The following is a 24835-nucleotide window of genomic DNA, read 5'->3' on the forward strand; positions in this document are numbered from 1 at the left end:
AAGTCTCTCTGCTTGCTGCATTGAGCGCGAGTCTCCCTCCGCGGCGCGACCGAGGCATCGCTCGAGCTTCCGGCGAAGCGGAATCCGGCATGGAGGGCCAGCTGGAAAAGAGGTCAGGGTCTTTTATGGGGTGCATTTTAATGTTGTTTTATTGCATGGCGGGGGGAGATCTTGCCAGGCACGTGGCTGCTTGGTCAATGGCTTCGGGGGATGGGGGAGCCCGCTTTGGGGGGGAGACCTCGTGATCCCCCCTTATCTTTTATTTTATATATATATATATTATTTTTATAACATAAACACATAAAACAAAACAAAATACAATAATAAAAAGAAAATACAAAAGAATATCAATTATATAATCTACTAAATATAATCAAAATTCATAATATTCTTTTGACCCACCACCCACCAAAAAAGTGACCCATCGCCAGGCTTCCGGAGAAGTGTCTAAACAGTTTGAAAACTGCATTATTAACAGTAAAAAAAAAAAAAAGTTAAACTTATTTCTATAACTCATTGACTAAAACTCATTGACTAATATAGTAAAGTCCATTTTTGCCAGTTTATTCCAATCCCCCCCTTATCAATCAATCAGGTTTTATTTCGATACAATATCAGCTCTGGAAAAAAATCAAAAGTTAGGTTAAAATAATAAAATGAAATCATAAAAGTTGATGATTCTGGGAGGGATGATTTGAAGAAGAGGAGGATCCCCCCCTTATCAATGTTGATAGCTGCTGTATTAAAAAAGAAAAAGATTAAGGATGCTTATCACCCCTGCCCCTACATTTTGGGCCCTTCCCCTTCTTCCTTTGCATTCTAAAGATGAGACCCCTTATTAAACCCCCGAAAGGGAAAGAGATGGGGGACCCACAAGGAAAGGTGGGGTGGGGGAGGCAATCGGCCTTTCTGGCCTCTTCTCTTAAGAAAAAGTGACGTGTGGGTTAGGTAGGGGTGGAAGAAGAAGAGTTGGTTTTTATATGCCAACTTTCTCTGCCACTTAAGGGAGTATCAAACCGGCTTACAATCACCTTCCCTTCCCCTTCCCACAACAGACACCCTGTGAGGTAGGTGGGGCTGAGAGAGCTGTGACTAGCCCAAGGTCACCCAGCTGGCTTCGTGTGTAGGAGTGGGGAAACCAACCCAGTTCACCTGATTAGTGTCCGCTGCTCATGTGGAGGAGTGGGGAATCGAACCTGGTTCTCCAGATTAGAGTCCGCTGCTCCAAACCACCGCTCTTAACTATGACACCACGCTGTGCAGACTCTGTAAGTCGGCTGTGGCTTGAGGGCACTTTGCATACACAGAGACAGGATGTTGGGAGTTTTGGTCTGTATGGTAGTGGGGGAAAGAGGCTAGAAAGAAACTCGAAAAGTTATCAAGCGGCATAGAGAATGAACTATGATCTGATGAGTGGCTGTTCCAAATTTTGCCTCTGCTACTAATCTGTCTAGCATATATTTTTTATCCCATTGTTCTTCCACGGAGCTCAGAGCAGTGTGGGGTATCCCTTCCTCATTTTCCACCGACAACAACCTTCTGAGGTAGACTAAGCTGTGAGAAACTGACTGGCCTCAATTTCCTAGCAGAGTGGGGATTTGAACCCGGGTCTCCCAGCTCCCCAGTCCAGTGCCTGAACCACTGTACTGCGCTGATTCATTCTACAAGTAGCCTTAGGCAACCCGCTCTGTCTTTAGCCTCAGTTTCCCCCATCTGTAGGATGGGGTTAATGCGGGTCTATTTTATGGGTTTGAATCCCTGCTCTGCCATAGAAGCTCGCTGGCTGGCCTTGAGCCAGTCACACACTCTCAGCCTAGCCTACCTCACAAGATTGTTGTCATGAGGATAAAATGGAGGACAGGAGAATGATGTAAACATCTTTGGGGCACACCACTGGGGAGAAAGGCGAGGTATAAAGGAAGTGAACAAAAATAGGGTTATTGTAAATGCTATATAAATACTAATACTCTTAATGAGGGGGGCTGGAATGAGCTTAAGAGGACACGTGGTGGCAGCTGAGGTTGTATTGAGCAGGAATTTGTGGGGGTAGCGTGTGGAATCCTTAAATCTTAATCTTAACTATGGAATCCTTAATCTTTTCCTAAGAGGCCAAAGCACTGCACTTAGATTGTATTAGTAATCCTCACAACATCCCTGTGAGGTGAGCCATGATTAGATCTTCTGGTCACAGAATGCTGGAGGGTGGGATGGGCACGCTTGCATTGTCTCTGGCCATTGGGAGCGGGCCAAGACACTTGAATCAGGGAGTGGCAGCTCATGTTCTCATGGCTTTAAGTAGCTGTTAGAATGACAGAAGCAATGATCCAAGAGGAAGAAGCCTGGGGTTCTTTCCGAGAAGAGAGGGGGGGGATTTCTTAAGAGGACGTGTCAGTCTTGATTGCGGTCACGGGGGTTTATGAGTGATGAATTTCTAACGGGGAAGGCTACGATGCTGGAAGCCACATCGTTTTCAGCTCAAAGCGAAAGCTCCTTTTTCTTTAGTGAGTCCTACTTATGTACAGACCTGCTTAGAGAGTTCCTTCCTCCCCTCTCGGTCTCCCAGCCCAAGAGCCAAGATCCTACTCCCAGACGGGTGAAGACTGGGTTGTGTTGACTCAGTGGTTGGGAAAAGTGCCCTATGCTTTTTCCTCTACAAAATTCCGGGGTTGACTTTTGCCACTTGAAAGTCCGCTCTGACACCCAAGCCCTTGTGAATAGCTGTTGGTTTTATTATTTATTTACATGTTTTTATTTTATGTGCGCGCGCATATATATGCTCTTTGGAGTGTTCAAAGCGCTTTACATGCACTTAGTACATTTCTTTCTTGCTCTTCCACCAAGGAGCTCAGGGTGGCCTACGCTGTCCTGTGCACCACTGTTTTATTCTCACAACAACCCTATGAGGGGGGTTCGGCTGTAAGAAAGGGACTGGTTGAAGCAAGCTTCCGTGGCAAAGTGAGGATTCGAACCCGGGACTCCAAGATCCTAGCCCGATTTTTGAACCACTACACCACGCCTGCTTATTGTCCCTACCGTTAGATGGTATAGCAATCCTTATGATAACCTTTAAGGAAGATCATTATTCTCATTGCAGTCTTCCAAGACCGGCACCTGCATATATTTGGTTGAGAAAGGGCAGGTTGTATTAAATTTGCTTGTGAGTTCAGATTCAAATTGGGAATTTCCAGAGCTGCCATCCAGTCTCTTAGCTTCTTACCTTTGAAATAGTGCTAAGACTCTTGTGGGAAGTTCAGGGCCAGGTGGAAATCAACAGGATGTAAGGGTGGCTTTGTAAAATAGGAAATAACATTTTGGGTTCTTCTGCACCGAAGGAGGAACTGCTTCAGTGGGAAAAGGTGTCTGGATCTCAAACCTTTTGGTTTTGCCAAAGGTTTTTGGGGCGGAGCCTGAGGAGGGTGGGGTTTGGGGTGGGGAGGGACTTCAATGCCATAGAGTCCAATTGCCAAAGCGGCCGTTTTCTCCAGGGGAATTGATCTATTGGCTGGAGATCGGTTGTAATAGCAGGAGATCTCCAGCTAGTACCTGGAGGTTGGCAACCCTAACTTCTGAGTATGTGTCAAGCGCTTGATCACTAAATAATCACGGGCCGCCACATATACAGGGGTCAAAGGGCAACAAACTTTCCCATTTGGCTTTGAACCCTAGCACTGATTCAGCACTGGCCACAGGGGAATAGATCCAGGGTCTCTTGGCTTCAAGGTTGAGACGTCTACTTTGCAAAAGGGGAAAGGAAGTTTTAAAAAGGAGAGGAAGGAAAGAGCCAGAGATCCCCACCTTGGAATCGACTTGGTCGTTTGGCCCTCAGCATCTCCCTCTGGCCCAGCCAGCCTGGTTCTAATCGGCTGCCGGACTGGCAGGCGACTGCGTGGTTGCTGTTAGCTTCCCACAACCCTGTGAAGGCTGGAAAATGTTGATATTTGGCTAATCTTAAGAAGAATGAAACTTGGCTGGTTGCGGGGTGGTGGTGGTGGTTTGATGGGACGTTCCTGATCCTCTTTGGCTGACCTTGAGTCTGAACCATTAGCAGTGGGGGACGTGGCTTAGTGGTAGAACATCTGCTTTGCATGCAGAAGGTCCCAGGTTCAATCCCCGGCATCTCCAGTAAAAACAGCAGACTAAGTGATGTGAAAGACCTCCACCTGTGACCCTGGAGAGCTGCTGCCAGTCTGAGTAGACAATACTGACCTTGAGAGACCAAGGGTCTGATGTGCTGTGGTCGGAAGGGACATTGGCTCCCAATAAAGTTGCCAGCTTGCGACCCGGTGCTCTCCCTGCCTGGTGGCAGCCATCCATTCTCCCCTCCAGTTTGGCTCCTGTTTTGCTCCCAAATGGGGGTGTGTGTGTGAGGATGATAGGACTGCTTTTTGGGGTGGGGTCTGCAGTTGAAGAGCTATACTCTAGTTGAAGAGCTCCTTAGAGACCAACAGCTTGGAGTTCGTTCACAATTTCAGAACGACGGACCCCCTCCCCCCCGGGGCTGAATAGGAATGTAGGATTCTTATCTCACTACCGATGCGAATTTTCTGCCCTTCAGCGTTTCTCCCCCGTTGTAATCAGGCTGATTAAATTTGACATTGTACCTTTGCATCCTGACTCCTTTCTTTGCAACGCCCCTTCCACCTTGAGGCTGGGGTGTAAGGACTCAGAGATCTCCATTCTGACTTGTATCTGACGAAGGGAGCTTTGCCTCATAAGAACATAAGAAAGGCCCTGCGGGATCAGACCCAGGCCCATCAAGTCCAGCGGTTTGTTCGCACAGTGGCCAACCAGGGGCCTCTAGGAAGCCCACTAGCAAGACTGCAGCAGCATTATCCTGCCAGTGTTCCAGTGTACCTAATGTAATAGGCATGCTCCTCTGTCCTGGAGAGGTCTGCATCATGACTAGTAGCCATTTTGACTAGTAGCCATGGGTAGCCCTCTCCTCCATGAACATGTCCACTCCCCTCTTACAGCCTTCCAAGTTGGCAGCCATCACCACATCCTGGGGCAGGGAGTTCCACAATTTAACTATGCTTCTCAAAAGCTTATACCAAGAAAAGCATGTGGTCTGCAAGGTGCTACCGGACTCCGTTCTAGAGCTATCAAAGAGACATCTGATGAGGGCTTCTGGGTCACGAACTGGTTCCAAATGCCCCTTTTCGTACTTATCCCCAAATTCTGTTGCCAACTGTTATGATTCTCTGTCGTCTCCGCTGGTATCAGGAAGATAGGAGCACTCTCTCTCTCCTGTGACTTTTCTCTTTGGGCAGAGAGGAAGCAAGCTAATGCTACACCCTCCCTAGAGTAGCCTTACACACTGGCTCATGCTCATTTGCAAGGAGTGCACGAACCACAACTGGGGGGGGGGGAAATGTTGGAGTCATGCACAGGCCACTTAACGTGTCTCGTGCACATCATGTGTCTGGGTCAAAAGATCCTGGGTAATCGGCTTTGGGAATCACTTCTTCGGCACTTGGAATGCTCCCCAGCGCTTCCCCCATGGCCGTCTTTGGAATGAATCATTTTTTCTTGGGCGCCGGATTTTGTAATGCACAGCCCGCATTGTGGCGTTGTGGCATACTTTGCAAGACTGCATAAGCCTGCTGGCTTTAAAAAGAGGCACTCTTTCTTCCAAGGAAGTGACTGCTCGAGACAGTGAGGACTTTGGAAGCAGTTCAAGGTGGTTGTTCAGGCAAGTGCGTGCTTTTGGCGCACCTCTTTCCTTGAAGAAGACTCTTGTAAGTTCTGGAAGCTTGCAACATTAAAAAAAAAACCAACAGCAACCAGTTGACACAATCAAAGGTACTATTGCTCCATAGAGGAAGGCTTGGTTTTCTTACCTAGCAGTTCCTGGTTGCCATGACCTGGATAGCCCAGGTGAGCCCGATCTTGTCAGATTTCAGAAGCTAAGCAGGGTTGGCCCTGGTTAGTATTTGGATGAGAGTTGGTATGCAGAGGCAGGGGATGGCAAACCACCTCTGTTTGTCTCTTGCCTTGGAAACCCTGCGTGGTCGCCATAAGTCCGCTGCGACTTGACAGCAAAACAAAAAAGAGTACCCAATCAAGGATAAAAGAATTTGGTTCCTCTTTTACATAACCTTTCACTTCCTTTCATAGCAGGGAAATGATTGATTCAGTAGATCAGGTTATACAGGCTTATTTTTTCTTTATGAGGTGCTGACCTCGCTTGAATGGGAGTTTTACTATTCATGCAAGTTTATCATAAACCCGGATTTTCTGCCCTATCGATCATAGTCAATTAACAAGAATGCACTACCCTTTCTTTTTCATTTCCTGGGGAACTTTAGACTCTCCTATGCAGGTGGAAGGTGCAGAATCTGCTAACTTCGGAGACCAAGGAGGGGATATGAGGTCTTTCCTTTTCATGGCACGCTGGGTTGATCCAGTCTCAAATTGTTGGGGCCTCCTTTTCCTCGTTGAGGGCCGGGATCATGAAAAGGCTGGTTATTAGCTTATGAAGATCCGCATTGAAATCCTTGCTCAACCACGACTCCCGCCTGGTGACCCGGGGCACAGTCTTGTACCGCTGGCCTGCTTTGCAGAGCTGTTGTGATGAGAAATTAAGATGAGGCAGGAACCTTACACAGATAACTGTTCTAGAAGTCATAGATCATAGTTTTTGATAAATTTACTCGATAGCCCGCCTGTTTTTGCCGAGACTCAGGACATCGCAGAGAGGGAGATTAAAAAACAACCACCACCCTTCCTTAAAAATAAAGGAGTGAAGAGGAAACTTCTGACAGATTTGGGGAGAATTTTGTTTGTTTGTTGACTTTATATCCCACTTTCCCCCCCAAGGAGGACCCAAAGCAACTTAAATCATTCTCCTCCAGTTTATCCCCTCAACAACCCTGCGAGGTAGGTTAGGCTGGAAGTGCATGGGTGGCCCAAGATTACCCAGCAAACGTCTGTGGCAGAGTGAGGATTTGAACCTGGGTGTCCCAGATCCCAGCCTGATACTTTAACCACTATACCGCCTGATACAGTGATTCTTTGAGGTCTTTCTATAAAGGGACTGTAACATTGCTGAGGTGGCTAGGATTTTGCATTCTAGGGTTCTCTTCCGAATATAGCTTAGCCAGCGTAGTGTAGTGGTTAAGAGTGGTGGTTAGGAGCGGTGGACTCTAATACGGAGAACTAGGTTTGGTTCCCCACTCCTCCACATGAGCGGTGGACGCTAATGTGGTGAACTGGATTTGTTTCCCCACTCCTACACATGAAGCCAGCTGGGTGACCTTGGGCTAGTCACAGCTCTCTCAGCCCCACCTACCTCCCAGGGTGTCTGTTGTGGGGAGGGGAAGGGAAGGAGACTGTAAGCCGGTTTGAGTCTCCCTTAAGTGGTAGAGAAAGTCGGCATATAAAAACCAACTCTGAGTCATTAATACCCATCCCTGACATACTTTGACAAGCCATTTATTAACCACAGGTGTACCCCACCTATCACCCAGGGCAATCAGGATGGCACACACGAGAGAGATGGCGTCTGGGAAATTTCAGCCGGTCCACAAAACAAGGCAGGTCCTCTCCTGCGCTGGGGAACAGCCGGGAGTCATTGAGGGCAGGATCCGCCACCCCCCCCCCAAAACACAGACCAAGGCTCCGGAGGCCCTGGGAAACAGGCGACCGTGTGGGTTGAGATCAGGGGCACCAGACAGGCAAAGGAGGAATGCGGAGACGGTGATGCAACCCGGAGCGGTGACGTCTCTGGGCTTGCAGCCCGCGGGCCGAGGCAGCATCCCTGGGGTCCGATTGGCTGCTCGGCTGAAGGTGTGCGCGAGCTGGGGAAACACCCACCCGGGCTCCCTGCCCAGGGGAGAGGCTGCGCTTCCAGCCCAGGAAGAGAAATGCAAAAAGAGGGAGGGGGAGCAGAGTACGCGGGGGAAGGGGAAGACGGGCTGGGGTTCCCCACGAGAGCATCTCCTCCGTAAGCATGCACACAGAGAGAAAAACGGGAGTGCCCGTGTCCCCTTGTTTACGGAGCCGGCCCTTGTTGGGGAGAACAGGGATTTCCTGCAACGCCAGTAGCCGGGAGACCCGGGTTCCAATGTCACGCAGCTCACTGGGTAGGGTCACAGTCGTTCCGCCTAAACGACTTCACCAGGATGTTATGGAGGAGGAAGGATAAAAATATAGGAGAGACAGATACTCAGGCTACGTGAGTCATGCTGCTGTTTGCCAGGACAGAACAACAGGGCACTTTGCTCCTGTTTACAGGGGAAGGGCATCGCACAAAGGCCAGGGTGGCCATTGTGACTGGCCAGCTCCGTCTGTGCGGCTCTAGAAGCATCGGGACATCTGCCCTGCAGCGCTGAAAGCTCAATTGGAGGAGCCCTAGAACAGCAGTAGAGCACCTGCTTGGCGTGCGGAAGGTCCCAGGTTCAATCCCCGGGATCTCCCGTGAAAAGGATCAGGGGGTAGTTGATGCGAGAGAGGTCTGCCTCAGACCCCCGGAGAGCTTATTGCCCGTCCGAGTGGGCAGTATTGACTTTGAGGGACCAACCGCTCCAACCGCCAAGCCACACCGGCTCTCAGAGTGGCAAAACAAACGCGGGAAATAACCAGCCCCAGCGGGTTGCAGGGAGTTTTAACTGCAATTCAGACGGCAGGCCAGTCTGTAAGCAGTTTCTGCTAAATCAACTGTGCTGTGGGTGTTGTACCGAACAAGGAAGCAGCCTGCCCCGGATGTGGTGTGCATTCTGCATTTTCATAACTGAAATGTGTCAACTTGGTTTTGCATATGGAGTCTGAAAACAAAACGCTGCCCCATGATGTGGTGATGGCTGCCAATTTGGAAGGCTTTAGGAGGGGAGTGGACATGTTCATGGAGGAGAGGGCTATCCATGGCTACTATCCATGAATACTAGTCACAATGCAGACCTATTCTCTCCAGGATCAGAGGAGCATGCATATTGTATGAGGTGCTGTGCAACACAGGCAGGATAATGCTGCTGCAGTTGTCTTCTTTATGGGCTTCCTGGAGGCACCTGGCTGGCCACTGTGTGAACAGACTGCTGGACTGGATGGACCTGGGTCTGATCCAGCATGGCCTTTCTTCTGTTCTTACGACATCTGTTAAACTATGCAGAATACAGAAAACAATGCACTGAGAGCAGGGTAATACCTGCAGCTCACATGGCCTTTCCTTATGTTCTTACGGAGGATGGGGCTATCCATGGCTACTAGTCAAAATGAATACTGGTTATGATGCAGACCGATTCTCTCTAGGATCAGAGGAGCATGCCTATTATATTAGGTGCTGTGGAGCACAGGCAGGATGGTGCTGCTGCAGTCATCTTGTTTGTGGGCTTCCTGGAGGCACCTGGCTGGCCACTGTGTGAACAGACTGCTGGACTGGATGGGCCTGGGTCTGATCCAGCAGGGCTTTTCTGATGTTCTTATGGTCTTAGTCGTGATGCGGACCTCTTCTCTCCAGGATCAGAGGAGCATGCCTATTCTATGAGGTGCCGTGGAACACAAGCAGGACAATACTGCTGCAGTCGTCTTGTTTGTGGACTTCCTGGAGGCACCTGCTTGGCTTCTGTGTGAACAGACGGCTAGTCTTGATGGACCTTTGTCTGATCCAGCATGGCTTTTCTTCTGTTCTTACGACATCTGTTAAACTATGCAGAATACAGAAAACAATGCACCGAGAGCAGGGTAATACCTGCAGCTCGCAGGAAATACATGCTCTGTTCTAGTACCGCTACATGCATGAGTAAGTTGTGAGAATAGTTTTTCTTTCCAGTTGCACAACCTACCAGGTTTGGATCAGGTTCATTCTGCCTGTGAAGCACTTGGCTCTGGCCCAGTTCTTGCAGGGACCTTCACAAGTGGAGGGGACAATGACCCTTTTTGGCTCGGAGCAGAACGTTCGGACTCTGTGTGCCAACAGGTCGCTCAATCGTGGCAAAGAACCAGCGATGGCTGGCCATTAACCTGAAGGTGGAGGGGAAGGTCTCAAAAGTATTACATTTCCAGCTATGAGACAGTAGAAGAAGAGTTGGTTTTTATATGCCAACTTTCTCTACCACTTAAGGGAGACTCAAACCTGCTTACAATCGCCTTCCCCTCCCCACAACAGATACCCTGTGAAGTAGGTGGGGCTGAGAGAGTGTGACTTGCCCAAGGTCACCGAGCTGGCTTCATGTGTAGGAGTGGGGAAACAAATCCAGTTCACCAGATTAGCCTCCCCCGCTCATGTGGAGGAGCGGGGAATCAAACCTACTCACCTAGAAGATTTAAAACACAGAAGAAAAGCTCTTCTGGATAATGCCGGCGGTCCGTCTGGTCTAGCATCTGGTTTCACACAGTGGCCAACCAGAGCCAAGCAAGGCCTTCCCCTGATGTTGCTTCCTAGCACTGGTATTCAAGGGTGTGAACAGACTGCTGGACTTGATGGGCCTTGGTCTGATCCAGCAGGGCTTTCCTTATGTTGGAAATCATTTACACAGTCACATGAAGCTGCCTTCTACAGAATCAGACCCTTGGTCCATCCATCAAAGTCAGTATTGTCTACCACGACATACATTCACCTGTCAGCCTGGTACATCCAGCACTAACCCCCTTCTCTGATAGAGTGGTCAAAGTGTTCAACTAGGAAATCGTACCAACTTAAGTGGAAGAGATTCTCTAATTGGGCATTACTAAAGGGCCTAGACCCTTTTTCTTGCCCTCTGCCCAAAATTTTTGAATATCTCTTGTCCTTGAAAGATGGAGGTCTAGCCACAGCCCCTCCCCAAATAATATTGAACACACAAAGCTGCCTTCTACTGAATCGGACCCTGGGTCCATCAAAGTCAGTATTGTCTACTCAGACCAGCAGTGGCTCTCCAGGGTCTCCGGTCTTTCACATCACCTACTTGCCTAGTCCCTTTAATTGGAGATGCCAGGGATTGAACCTGGGACCTTCTGCATGCCAAGCAGATGCTCTACCACTGAGCCACAGCCCCACTCCATGGCTCTCCAGGGTCTCAGGTAGAGGTCTACCTGGGACCTTCTGCATGCCAAGCAGATGCTCTACCACTGAGCCACAGCCCCACTCTATGGCTCTCCAGGGTCTCAGGTAGAGGTCTACCTGGGACTTTCTGCATGCCAAGCAGATGCTCTACCACTGAGCCACAGCCCCACTCCATGGCTCTCCAGGGTCTCAGGTAGAGGTCTACCTGGGACTTTCTGCATGCCAAGCAGATGCTCTACCACTGAGCCACGGCCCTCTCTTATGTTTTTTGTCGCACAAGAGATGGATAATCTCCTAGAAGCGGCAGACAAAACACAAGCAGGCAGATGGAGATGCCTCTCGCCCCCCCAGATCTTGAAAATCTCCTTTCTGTTGCAGCTTCAAGCAGCAGGGTTGCCAACTATTGGTGTTTTTCTTCTGGCCCTGGTTCTTGCATCTTTCCCAGCTTGGTTTGCTCTGGCAGACATTAGCAGGTGCTAACCCTGATGTGGGAAAAGTGCCCCTGGCAGATTTTCTACCGATCAGCTCTTCTGATCAGTTGGCAAATGTTCTTGGGAGTGATGGATTCAGAATCTTTACAGAATCTGATACTACCTTTGGGGAGGGGTGGGGGGGAAAGTGGTGTCTAAATATCAAAAATAAATAGCAATAAAGAGAAATAATTGTGCCTCACCCCTGTGGTTTTTCAGTCTGGAGAGGGGATATGTTTTACTTGTAGGGTTGCCAACCTCCCGGTACTAGCTGGAGATCTGCTATTACAACTGATCTCCAGCCAATAGAGATCAGTTCACCGGGAGAAAATGGCTGCTTTGGCCATTGGACTCGATGGCATTGAAGTCTATCCCGTCCCCAAACCCCGCCCTCCTCAGGCTCTGCCCCAAAAACCTCCTGCCAGTGGTGAAGAGGGACCTGGCAACCCTATGTAATTGCAACTTCTTTTGGAGAAAGCAAAACAGAAAGCTACAAGCTGAGGAACCCACAAGGACTTTCAAGGAATGGGAAACCTCCATCCCAATTTCTGTTTTCCTCCTCATCCTCTTACTCAACCCCCCCACCTTACCCAAACTGCATTTTTTTTTTGTCTCTCCTCTGACTTCTGCCCCCCCCCCCATTTCCTTTTGTTTGGTGCAAGGAATCCAAAATCCCCACAAAGGGTCTCCCCCCCACTCCTTGATGTCTATGCATTTGCAAATGCCAGTATGTTGAGTTGGGGAGGGGGTAGTGCTAGTCCCCAGACTTATTTTAAACTTTTTATACATTTTCCTGCAAACCCAGGCTGTTCTTTGGCTTTGTAGGAGAGTATCTCTAAGCCCTGCATGCCCCCACTTTGTGGATGTTTTTATTTGCAAGCTTTGTAGAAGAGTACACCTTAGCCCCGTGTGCCCCCACTTTGTGGATATTTTGACCCGCAAACTTTGTAGAAGAGTATACCTTAGCCCTGCGTGTCCCTAATTTGTGGATCTTTTGATCCGCACGGTGAGGCCATGTAGAGATGTGATTGCCGGGGATGGGGCAACGTTTCGCCATGTTCTTGTCATCAGCTGATGCCAGTAACGTACGGGACAGATTAACAAAAACATGCTTTTCCAGGAAACCTGGGTGTGTGTACATATTAAGAGGTACAGGAGCCTGTGCTGTGTTACTTCCTTCTCTCCTCCCGCCCCCTCCAAAGGTAGTACTTCTCTCTTTGAGTTTCCCTTCCCCATTCCCCCCCACAGTGTTTGCACAGCGGGATTTGGCCTTTGGTGAGCACACCTCTGTGTCAGCTCGGGTGCTATAAAAATGACAGAGATCCCCGTTGTGCTCCATAAGAAAAATGCCTCCAGGCCAAGAAGAAGAAGGGTTCTACTGAGACAGTAGAGGAAGAAGAAGAGTTGGTTTTTATATGCCAACTTTCTCTACCACTTAAGGGAGATTCAAACCAGTTTACAATCACCTTCCCCTCCCCACAACAGACACCCTGTGAAGTAGGTGGGGCTGAGAGAGCTCTAAGAGAGCTGTGACTAGCCCAGGGTCACCCAGCAGGCCTCAAAGTACAAAGAGAGTTTAATACGGTCCAAGACCAGCATAAAAACATACCAGATATACATACATAACATAACACATATAAAAGTGCATCAGGTGTGAGCCCCTATAACATCTTACAATCTCTCACTCATAGAAGCCGTTAAGCGCTTAATTAAAAAATATTACATGTTTGGAATTAGTATAAACATAAATATAAAATCGCTCAACCATTAAGTTCAACCCATGCACGCCTGATCCTCATTGCTTGCCACCCAAATTTGGCCACTTTAAAAGTTATCTCCATATCCTTGTCTGAGAGCATGTTAGAAAGACTAAAAGCTCTCGATCGCCCTGGGAGGTCCGATAATAAAGAAAGAATGGCTTCTCGTATCTTGTTGTAGATTTTGCATTCAAACCCAGCAGGCTTCATGTGTAGGAGTGGGGAAACCAACTCGGTTCAGCAGATTAGCATCCGCTGCTCATATGGAGGAGTGGGGAATCAAACCCGGTTCTCCAGATCAGAATCCACTGCTCCAAACCACCGCTCTTAACCACTACACCACGCTAACCAAGTCTTAAAAGCTTTTAAAAAAATCCAGGCAGAAAGGGAACTACTGAAGCAACCGAAAGAGCAGAATTTCGTATTGCTGCCCATTGGGCTTCCCAGAAAGGTGGAATTGTTAACAAGGGTTGATGGACAGATAAAAGCAGGCAGATGTAAGGGAAGGATTAAGTATTGCTACTTGGAGCAAAGCTAGGATTAAACATTACTCTTTGGAAGAAGGGCAGGATTAAAATTAATGTTTGGAGTAAAGTCAGATTTAAACATTCTGCGGAATAAGGGGAGGATTAAAAATTATTCAGCGGAGCCAAGATTAAACATGAGTGTTTGGCAGAAGGCCAAGGTTAAACACTACTCCCCGAGGGATTGCAATTTTTAGAAATCTAATAATAAGTAAAAGGCCAAGCGTTTCTTACAAACGCAGAGAAATTCTGTTTAAGAAAGTGCAAGAAGAAACATCTCAATGGGAGTTAATGTGAGACTGAAAATCAAGCTATAATAAAAATTAATACAGTATAAATACAATAGTATGTCCGACTATTTAGCATGGAAGTAGGGTTGCCAACTCCGGGTTGGGAAATTCCTGGAGATTTGCGGTGGGTGAAGCCTATGGAGGGCAGGTTTTGGGGAGCGGAGGAACCTCAGCGGGGTATAGCGCTATAGAACCCACCCTCCGAAGCTACCATTTTCCCCAGGGAAAATGTGGTCTGGAGTTGAGTTGTAAGTCTGGGAGATCTCCGGCCGCACCTGGAGGTTGGCAACCCTACATGGAAGCGATCCTTAGCACCAGAAGCAAATAAAGGTCTCAGTGGCTGACGATAAAAAAGGTTTCATCGCTGACTCCTTTTCCTCAGTTGCTCCCCTTTTTCTTCCGCAGCTTGGCTTACACATAGAAATTCTGGCAAAAACCCTTGGCGCATCGCATGCCTGCAGCTATTTTGAGCTCGCCAGCAGAGTTTCAATGTGTTTTCTTGGTTAAGGGGGGGGAATGTTCTCTGCACATGGTTAGGGGACACCTTCTTCCCTGGTAATGCTTCACTTCTTCCCCAATCTCGGTCCTGTCTGACGTAAAGAGATGGGGGCAGGTTGGAAATGAACCTCCTCTTGGCATTTCCCCCCCAACACAGACACACAAATGCTCCTTTGTGAGAACCGCAGAGAAAAACTTTCCATCTCAGGAATGTGGCCTGGGTGGGAAGAGGAGCTCTCCAGCCGGCTGACCCAGTCTGGGTTTTCCATGCTTAGAAAGCGCTGGTCTGTTTGGGTTCTGCCCCTGTCTGAACCCGCTTCTCCCTGCTTCTCCCCGCAGGCCAGGGAGGGCAGGATTCCTGGACTCTTTCGCCACTTCCACACATGCTGAACAATGCACTTTCAAACCACTTTCAATGCCCTGTGCGAACTGGCAGAATCCACTTGCAAACGATCATTGAAGTGTACTGAAAGTGGATTGAAAGTGCATTATTTGGCATTTGCATTAATGGCATTAATGTGCATTAAAGTGCATTAATGGCATGGCCCTCATTTCCCTTCCTTTCCTATGTGTATATGGCCATTTATGCTAGGTAATTAGCAGTGCGTTCCAGGCTGAAGTGCCCCGCATGTTTTTTTTTTGAGTTTTTCACGCTGAACCGTCATTCAGGAAGTGACTGCGAAGCCAGAACATACCTACTTCACATTTCTTAAAGAGCCCCTTTAACGCGACCTTTTGTATTTGCTCTGCCCCCACACCGAAGCATTTACTGAAGGGGCCATGAAAAATCACAAACTCTTAGCTATGCAAACGACCATTGCCAATGGCTAAGCAAACAAAGGAGCAGGCGAGTGGGGGGTGGAATTTCTCCTTTTGCACTGAACCATGAATAGGCATTTTAAAGGTCGCATTTAAAAAAGAGCTTTGAGTGAGCATCAAAATTGACACTGTAACTTATTACGATCTGTGGGGGGTGAGTTCCGATTACTTGCAGGCCCTACTGTAGACTACATGCTACTGGGTATGCATCTTGTGTATGTTTTATGGACCATGTTGGGACATGTTTCTATACCTTTATAGTGTTTTTAACATGGTTTTATTGCAATTTTAACATATTTGTTGGCTCTGAATTGTGTGTGTTAAGTGCCGTCAAGTCGCTTACAACTCATGGCGACCCTATGAATCAAAGTCCTCCAGAATGTCCTATCTTTGACAGCCTTGCTCAGATCTTGCAAATGGAGGGCTGTGGCTTCCTTTATTGAGTCCATCCATCTCTTGTTGGGTCTTCCTCTTTTCCTGCTGCCCTCAACTTTTCCTAGAATGACTGCCTTTTCCAGTGACTCTTGCCTTCTCATAATGTGACCAAAGTACGACAGCCTCAGTTTAATCATTTTAGCTTCTAGGGTCAGTTCAGGCTGGATTTGATCTATAGCCCACTGATTTGTTTTTTTGGCAGTCCACGGTATCCATAACACTCTCCTCCAACACCACATTTCAAAGGAGTCTTCTTTCTTGCTGTCAGCTTTCTTCATTGTCCTGCTCTCACACCCATGCATTGTAATAGGGAATACGATGGCATGAATTAACCTAATCTTGGTGGCCAGTGACACATCCTTACACGTCAAAATCTTTTCTAGCTCCTTCACGGTTGCCCTTCCCAGTCTCAACCTCCTTCTGATTTCTTGGCTGTGCTGAATTAATGTTATGTAAACCGCCCTGAGCCTGACTCTGCTGGGAAGGGCGTGATATAAAATTGAAAAATTAATAAATGAACATAAGAACATGAGAAAAGCCCTGCTGGATCAGTCCCAGGCCCATCCAGTCCAGCAGTCTGTTCACACAGTGGCCAACCTGGTGCCTCTAGGAAGCCCCCAAACAAGACGACGGCAGCAGCATTATCCTGCCTGTGTTCCACCCAAAATAATAGGCCTGCTCCTCTGATCCTGGAGAGAATAGGTATCCATCATGACTAGTATCCATTGTAGCTAGTAGCCATGAATACGCCTTTCCTCCATGAGTCAGCTGTGACCCGACGGCACATTCTTCTTCCTCTCAGCCAACCGCCTCTCTCTTTCTTTCCCCAGATTTACGTATGAGGATGGGAAAAAGACTGCAGACTGGCTACTGGCCAGCACCAAACACCGGCCCAAGGTGGCCATCATCTGCGGCTCAGGCCTCGGTGGGCTGGCCGACCTCCTGAAGGACCAGGTGGTGTTCGAATACGCCAAGATCCCCTGCTTCCCTCAGAGCACAGGTAGACCTCATGAGCAGGCACTAAGGGGCAGTAGAAAGTACCTGCCGGAGAAGGCATGGCGGTACTGAACGGTGGCCAGTAGGGGGTGCTGGTGGGGGTTTTAACCTGTTCCTCTCCTTGCTCCAGTTGTCGGCCACGCTGGGAAACTGGTGTTCGGGAATCTCAGTGGGACGCCCACCGTTGTGATGCAAGGTCGCTTCCACATGTACGAGGGTTACCCGCTCTGGAAGGTAAGTTGGTGTCTAACTGGTAGGGTTGCCAGGCCCCTCTCTGCCACCGGCGGGAGGTTTTTTCGGGCGGAGCCTGAGGAGGGCGGGGTTTGGGGAGGGACTTCAATGCCATCGAGCCCAATGGCCAAAGCGTCCGTTTTTTCCAGGTGAACTGATCTCTGTTGGCTGGAGATGAGTCGTAATAGCGGGACTCATCTCCAGCTAGCTCTGTCTAAGAGAGCTGTGACTAGCCCAAGGTCACCCAGCTGGCTTTGTGTGTAGGAGTGGTGAAACCAACCCGGTTCAACAGATGAGAGTCCACCGCTCCAAACCACCACTCTTAACCACTACACCACACTGGCTCTTAGTCAGTGTATGGTTCCATTCCTCCTTCAGGCTTCCCTTCTTCCCAGGAAATGGGAGGAGAGAGGTATTCCCTTTGGCTGCGCCTCCTGCGGCAGCCATTTTGAGGCAGTGCTCACTACCCCGTCTCGAAATTCCACAGGCGCCTGCAGGCTCAGGAGGGTTGGGGACCCCGCCCTAGACCGACTAAGTTTCCAACATCCCCTCAGTTGTTCTTCCCTTTCCACCACCCCCCTTCTAGGTGACCTTCCCCGTACGGGTCTTCAGTCTTCTTGGCGTCGAGACCCTCATTGTCACCAATGCGGCCGGGGGGCTCAACCCCGAGTACAAAGTAGGGGACATCATGGTGATCCAAGACCACATCAACATGCCGGGGTTTGCTGGAGTGAATCCTCTAATCGGGCCTAACGATGAAAGGTAAGCAGGGGGAGGGATAGGTAAAGGTAGCCCCCTGTGGAAGTACCAGGTCATTACTGACCCATGGGGCAACGTCACATCACAACATTTACTAGAAGAAGAAGAATTAGTTTTTATATGCCAACTTTCTCTACCGCTTAAGGAAGAATCAAACCAGCTGATAATCACCTTCCCTTCCCCTCCTCACAACAGACACCCTGTGAGGTACTTGGGGCTGAGAGAGCTCTAAGAGAGCTGTGACTAGCCCAAGGTCACCATCTGGCTTCATGTGAGGAGTGGGAAAACCAACCTGGCTCACCAGATTAGCCTCTGCCACTCATGTGGAAGAGTGGGGAGTGAAACCCGGTTCTCCAGATTAGAGTCCACCGCTCCAAACCACCGCTCTTAACCACTACCCCACCCTGGCTAGGCAGACTATGTTTACAACCACAGTGGGAGGCCCTCAAAAGCTGGCATGGTGTGTTGTGTTCTTTTGTTTGGTCCTGATAACAGGTATTACAGGACATGAGTTTTTGTCCCAAAGATGAATTTCCTTGGTATTACATTTCATGAAAAGCTTGGTATAAAAGTACTGAATGCTTGGTTTACCTCAAAATGTATCCGTATATATATATTTAAATCTCTCAGGAGCCCATTTTGAAAAGTTAAACTCGAGAACCGTATCTGCTTCTGCCTACCTTTCGAATATAAATAAAAGACAAGGTCCAGAATATATTTTTTATTAATTAGTTGGTTCATTAATTGAATATTCCTGTTAGTGCCCTGGTCTGTCCATGTCTGTCTGTCTCTAACCACTCCTCCTTCCTCTCGCTTCTCCAGGTTCGGGGTTCGTTTCCCAGCTATGTCGGATGCCTATGACCGGGACCTGCGGAAACTGGCGCACACAGTGGCTAGTGAGATGGGCTCTTCGGGGTGCTTGCGCGAGGGAGTCTATTGTACTTTAGGAGGCCCCAACTACGAGACCATTGCCGAATGCCGCTTCCTGCAGCGATTGGGCGCCGACGCAGTGGGTCAGTCTGGGACCGAATTAAGAGGAATTATGTGGGGGGGGGGTGCTTCTCTCATCTCTGGTGGTGTGGTGTGGTCTCCCTGGGCAGCCAGTAGACAATTTAGTTGCAGCTTTCTGGGTGTGGAAAAGATGGAGATGACAGTGAACCAAGGCGGAGGCTTACCGGCTGACAATCATCTGCCCTTCCCTTCCCCACAACAGACACCCTGTGAGGTAGGCGAGGCTGAGAGAGCTCTGAGAGAGCTGTGACTAGCCCAAGGTCACCCAGATGGCTTCATGTGGAGGAATGGGGAAACAAATTCAGTTCACCAGATTAGCCTCTGCCGCTCATGTGGAGGAGTGGGGAATCAAACCCGGTTCTCCAGATCAGACTCCACCGCTCCAAACCACCGCTCTTAACCACTATACCACCCTGGCTCAAGATCCCTGCCTGAGACTCCGGAGAGCCGCTGCCGGTCTGAGTAGACAATACTGACTTTGATGGACCAAGGGTCTGGTTCAGTGTAAGGCAGCTTTGTGTGTTCAATATTGTTTGGGGAGGGGCTGTGGCTTGGTGGTAGAGCATCTGCTTAGCATGCAGAAGGTCCCAGGTTCAATCCCTAGCATCTCCAGTTAAAGGGACTAGGCAAGTAGGTGATGTGAAAGACCTCAGCCTGAGACCTTGGAGAGCCGCTGCCGGCCTGAGTAGACAGTACTAACTTTGATGGACCAAGGGTCTGGTTCAGTATAAGGCAGCTTCATGTGTAAACATTGGCTGTGGCTCAGAGGCAGAGCATTTCCTTAGCATTCAGAAGGTCCCAGGTTCAAGCCCTGCATCTCTAGTTAAAAGTGACATGAAAGACCTCTGCCTGAGACCCTGGAGAGCCGCTGCCGGTCTGAGTAGACAATACTGACTTTGACAGACCAAGGGTCTGATTCAGTAGAAGGCAGCTTCATGTGTTCATCTATAGTTAAAGGGACTAGGCAGGTAGGGGATGTGAAAGATCTCCGCCTGTGACCCTGGAGAGCCGCTGCTGGTCTGAGTAGACAATACTGACTTTGATAGACCAAGGGTCTGATTTTGTATAAGGCAGCTTCACGTGTTCATGTGTTCTCGGCTTTCTTCTCTCCCTCTCCTAGGCATGAGCACCGTCCCCGAGGTGATTGTGGCCCGCCACTGCGGCATGCGCGTCTTCGGCTTCTCCCTCATCACCAACAAAGCCATCCTTGACTACGAGACCAAGGAGAAGGCCAACCACGCCGAGGTGCTGGAGACCAGCCGCCAGAGCGCCCGCACCCTTGAGAAGCTGGTCTCCCTGATGGTGCAGCGCATCGAGCGCAATAACAACCTGGCTTAGCGACGGGCGGGGTGTCCCGCCTCCGTGCAACCTGGACTGTGTGCACACGCCTGTCCCATATTTCCAAATTAAGTCCTGCTACTGAGTTTTTCTGCCATATCAAATATTCCCTCGAACATCTGTTCAATTGTGCTGCTCCGCATGGACAGACTCTGTGTCCAGTCTCCATCTTCCAGTATAGTGTCTGTCCCTCTGTCTGTCTGTCTGTCTGGCTCTCTCTCTCTCTCTCTCTCTGTCTCTCTCTGTTTCAGCATCTTGTTTCTAGATATAGCTGCTATTTCTACGTCTCCTTTTGGGATCGCTGGTAACCTATTCCAGGGCAGCCTAGGGTTTGCCCATCCAAACCATAAAGAATCCCAGGGGTCTATCGCAACTCAACCGTTTTCTGTTCTTCAGCTTTCTAAGGTTCAGATGTGTTTTAGGTGTCCTCCCAAAATGCTGACGGTGACCGTTTTGCTCTTCAAAATAGCCGCCGCCGTCACCAGATCGAGTCTGGCCAATCAGTTCTTTTCTTGCTGCTGGTTTGTTCCTGCAGGCTGGGTCTCCCGGATGCTATAATGTCCACTTGGCTTTCGAGTGTCCCTTGTGTGACCTCCACGTGCTACACCCTATCTTCTTTGTTCCCCCAGATTTTTGCTTCTGGTCTTTAAAGTCATCTCTGTGTCTCCTTCACTGAAGTCTCCAGGTTGGCTCCTCTTTTCATCTATCTCTCTTCCTCTGGTTTCTGCTCCCTTTCCCTTTTGGAGAGGGTGGTAGATGGGAGGGGTGAAGGGGCCCCTTTTCTCAGGACACCTTGAAGCTTGGCAGGTCTGTCTTGGTGCCACAGCACCTCTTCCTAAGGGAGGATCCCTCCAGTGAGTTCCTTGGACCCTGGTTTCATCTTCATGCAATAAGGAACAAAAGCCTTATTCTTACAAATAACAGTTGAGGCAGTAGGATCGTTTCTTGATTGGTCCACTTCAGACTGCAGTTGTTTGAATCTGAAAAAGCAAACAAACAAAAAAACCCAGCACACTGAAAACTAGCATGCCAGAGAGAAGGTAAGGATTCGACCCTGATATGCTAATTTTCTAGGTTCAGGGATTTTTAATTCAGTAGTATTCAGTCTGACTCGCAATCTGGTGTATTCCAGGGACATGCTTTTCATCTCTCCTGCTGTTCATGTGAAGAAGGACTAATTTTGCTGGGATCTGTTGTTTGGTACATGCCTTTCAGCCTTTATTTTTTAAAGACATCTAATGGGCCTTGTGTTCAGTAGCTTTCTTTCTGTGGACCGGAGGGGGCAACCTTGCATCCATATCTGAAGAGGCATCTTTCCAACAAGGTGGTTAATGAAGAATTAGATAAGCGTTTCCTTCCATGGCTGACGGGATCGAGTCATGGATTTTTAGCATCCGTTGACAACAGACCTTGCGGTTTGGGCTGTTGGGCTTCCACAAGGTGTTCAGAGACCACCCTCTTTCCATTTTAAGTCTTGGAACTTGAGTAGAGGGTGTTCTCTCTCTCATACGTGCACAGTTTTGGCGAGGGAGTTAACTGCAGTTTCCCTTTGGCAAGAGCAGATATTCTAACTTAGACCGTTTTTTTGGCCTCTATGTGGAGTTGTGGATGTGTGGTATCTTTTGGCTGTTTGTGTAGGGGGCCCGTCCTTCACTTTCCCCCTTCCCCTTCTGGTTTCGAATGGAACCGGAATGTCATGGCTGCTATTACTGTTATTTCAGGGATATTACGTTTATTAGCGAAGGGACTCGCTCGTCTGGGACCTTTCCGCCACACCTTGGTCTCCCTACACTGAATGCCCGGACTGTTTTGAGGAAGAGGAGAGTAGGAAAGACATAGCATTGTCGGGACATGCTCATCGTGTTCCCAAATGCCTTCCGGCCTGGAAAGACACCACAGACGATGGGGTGATTGTTTTGAGGTGGAGAAGGAAGGCAGGAGGTACAGCCACTCAAGAAAACATCCTTGGGTTAGGCCAGCTTCACTGATCATCTCTGTGGGCTTCCAAGGGTTGCCAACTGACCAGGAAATAGGCTAGTTGCCTGCTCTTCCACCTTTAACAGGACAGGCAGGAACCAGCAAGCGACACTTTTCACTTCATGGAAATTTAAGGTTCTCATCTGTCCGTTGAGTTGCTATAAAGAGCACAGCTACAGTAACTATGAAAAGTTGGCAACCCTAGCCAGGCCAGACCTTGAAATGTGGATGGAGAAGCTTACCAGATGAGCAGAGGCCAGAGAATCCAGCTTTCTTACACTGACATTAGGAATTTAAAGCCAGCCCAGACAGTTATGTGGAAGGAAAAAATGACTCAGGAAATCACTGGTCCTAACAGGGCACCGTTTCTTCTTTAATTTTCTACTTTCCCCCTTAAGTTGGCACACCAGGTATTGCTTCTGCCCGCTTGAGCTTTCCCCTAGCTTCTCTTTCCAACTCGTTCTTGACTTGAACCAGAGAAAAGTCCCCCTAACCTTGCCAGGCTGGGTTGTCGACGCTCAGGCACCGGAGAGGGGTATGGGTGCGAGGAATGCCAGCTGATATCAATCCAGTCGTGATGAAGTTCTTGACATATATATGAAGTTCTTGGTATATAGAGAGAAGTATATATTTTTTCAGGATTGTTAGCATTCTGCACTTTTTATTTTATTTAAATGAACGGAGCCCCGGATTTGAAAATGATAATTAATAATAATAAAACAGGATGGAACAAACAGAGTTGCGTGATTTATTTATATTTAGCCTGAAGAAGAGAAGACTGAGAGGGGATATGATAACCACCTTCAAGTACTTGAAGGGCTGTCATAGAGAGGAGGGTGCCGAGTTGTTTTCTGTTGCCCCAGAAGGTCGGACCAGAACCAACGGGTTGAAATTAAATCAAAAGAGTTTCCGTCTAGACATGAAGAACTTTCTAGCAGTCAGAGCGGTTCCTCAATGGAACAGGCTTCCTCGGGAGGTGGTGAGCTCTCCTTCCCTGGAGGTTTTTAAGCAGAGGCTAGATGGCCATCTGTCAGCCATGCTGATTCTATGACCTTAGGCAGATGATGAGAGGAAGGGCATCTTGGCCATCTTCTGGGCATGGAGTAGGGGTCACTGGGGGTGTGTGGGGGAGGCAGTTCTGAATTGCCTGCATTGTGCAGGGGGTTGGACTAGATGACCCTGGTGATCCCTTCCAACTGTATGATTCTATTATTCCAACTGCAGGATTGCACTGTTAGCAAAGTACATCAGTAATATTTTGTTAGCTGCCTAAATGGTTCCTCGGCTTGCAAGCAAATCGGGGCTTGCCTAGGATCAAATTTGTGCAGTCAGATAGGAAGCCCAAGTCCCCGATTCATGCATGCCATGGTGATATCAGTTGTAAAGGATATTATGGGCAGCAGGGCAGGCGGGCAGACATTCAGCAGGTGCAGCTGTGCACCCAGGCAAGAGGGAAAGCCTCTCTGTTTGGATTTCAGCCTGCTGCACATCCATTAAAGGCTCAGGAGTCCTGCCAAAAGAAAGAGTGGGGCCATTTGGGTGGGGAAGCAGGGCTACACCTATTAAATAGTTACCACTGGGGAAGGCATGTGCCATCCCTTGGACTGAAATGAAACTTTGGTCTTGCAAAAGATGCAAACGAGCGTCTTACAGAAATAAGTTTGGGGGGTGGGGGAAGAGGAAGAAGTGACATGGCAAGAAAAGAGAAGCAGCTTCTTTCCAACGTCAAGAAAACCATATAGTTCTCAAATAGATTTTTTTTTATCCTTCCAAACAAAAATCCTAAGAAAATAGCTCTTAACCTAAGCAGTGATTTTCCTGTACCACTAGATGGCGCTAATAGCACCAGGGTCTTTTTAGCTTGCAGTTCAACGTGGCACATGTTCGAGATTGCTATAGAAAGAATGTGAGAACGCAGCTGAGCCAGCTGGCTCGTTGGTCTAGGGGTATGATTCTCGCTTAGGGTGCGAGAGGTCCCGGGTTCAAATCCCGGACGAGCCCTACTGTTTTCTTTTTTAATTCTTAAAATACATAACCAAATATTTCCTTTAAAGCTACTGAGGCCTCTTCCTTTTAAAAGAAGGATGCTATCAACTTTCCTCTTTTTTTTTTTTTAACTTTACCCCTGGCCCTGGAACTACAGATACTCTGGATTTATTAGATTGTCTAGTAATGACTATTAAATATTTCAAAAGGAACTCCATTATATACTTTCGATCTTATCTGTTTTAAAATCTGACTCCCATTCTATCCCAAAGAGATATCAGTTTATAAGTCAACATGAGCCAGAATTTATTTGAACACAGCATTGGGGTATGAGAAATAATAATGGGGATTACGCCTCGGAGCATGTGCAGAGTGTTTTCCCTGCCTAGCTCCAGCACATGGAAGGGCTTCCACCTCAGAGATTGTGGCTGATGTCTGTCTTCTGAAATTGATCACCCTGTCTTATCTACCACAGCTCTTTGTATATTTTCAAAGGTATTATTAAAATGGAAATCTATTAATCAGGGCACTGACTCAAAGAAGCATGCCACTTAAAAAAAACACACACCCTTGTGTTCATTTTATTTCCTTAAACACTTTCTTTTGAGTCTTTCCAATTTCACTAGCAAGACATAATGGGGGAAGAACAGGTAGCAACAACTACACCCCCCCACACACAATTATTCGTAACTATTTACATCATTTATACCCCACCTTTCCTCCCAAAGGGGCTTACATCATTCGCCTTTCCTCCTTTTTTTATCCT

General features: G+C 48.4%; 1 protein-coding gene and 1 non-coding gene across 2 annotated transcripts; both read left to right on the top strand.

Moving 5' to 3' along the window:
- Nucleotides 1–89: 89 nt before the first annotated feature.
- PNP (purine nucleoside phosphorylase) lies at nucleotides 90–20107 on the top strand. Its single transcript, XM_056863040.1, has 6 exons — nucleotides 90–112; nucleotides 16602–16771; nucleotides 16898–17001; nucleotides 17585–17760; nucleotides 18580–18770; nucleotides 19889–20107. The coding sequence occupies exons 1-6, from the start codon at nucleotides 90–92 to the stop codon at nucleotides 20104–20106; spliced, it is 882 nt and encodes a 293-aa protein (XP_056719018.1). The 3' UTR covers nucleotide 20107.
- Nucleotides 20108–24012: 3905 nt separating this feature from the next.
- Nucleotides 24013–24084, top strand: TRNAP-AGG (transfer RNA proline (anticodon AGG)). The gene has a single exon. It is a non-coding gene; the product is annotated as a tRNA-Pro (tRNA).
- Nucleotides 24085–24835: the final 751 nt, after the last annotated feature.

This window comes from Euleptes europaea, chromosome 18 (genome assembly GCF_029931775.1).
Source record: "Euleptes europaea isolate rEulEur1 chromosome 18, rEulEur1.hap1, whole genome shotgun sequence".
NCBI classification, from domain to species: domain Eukaryota; kingdom Metazoa; phylum Chordata; class Lepidosauria; order Squamata; family Sphaerodactylidae; genus Euleptes; species Euleptes europaea.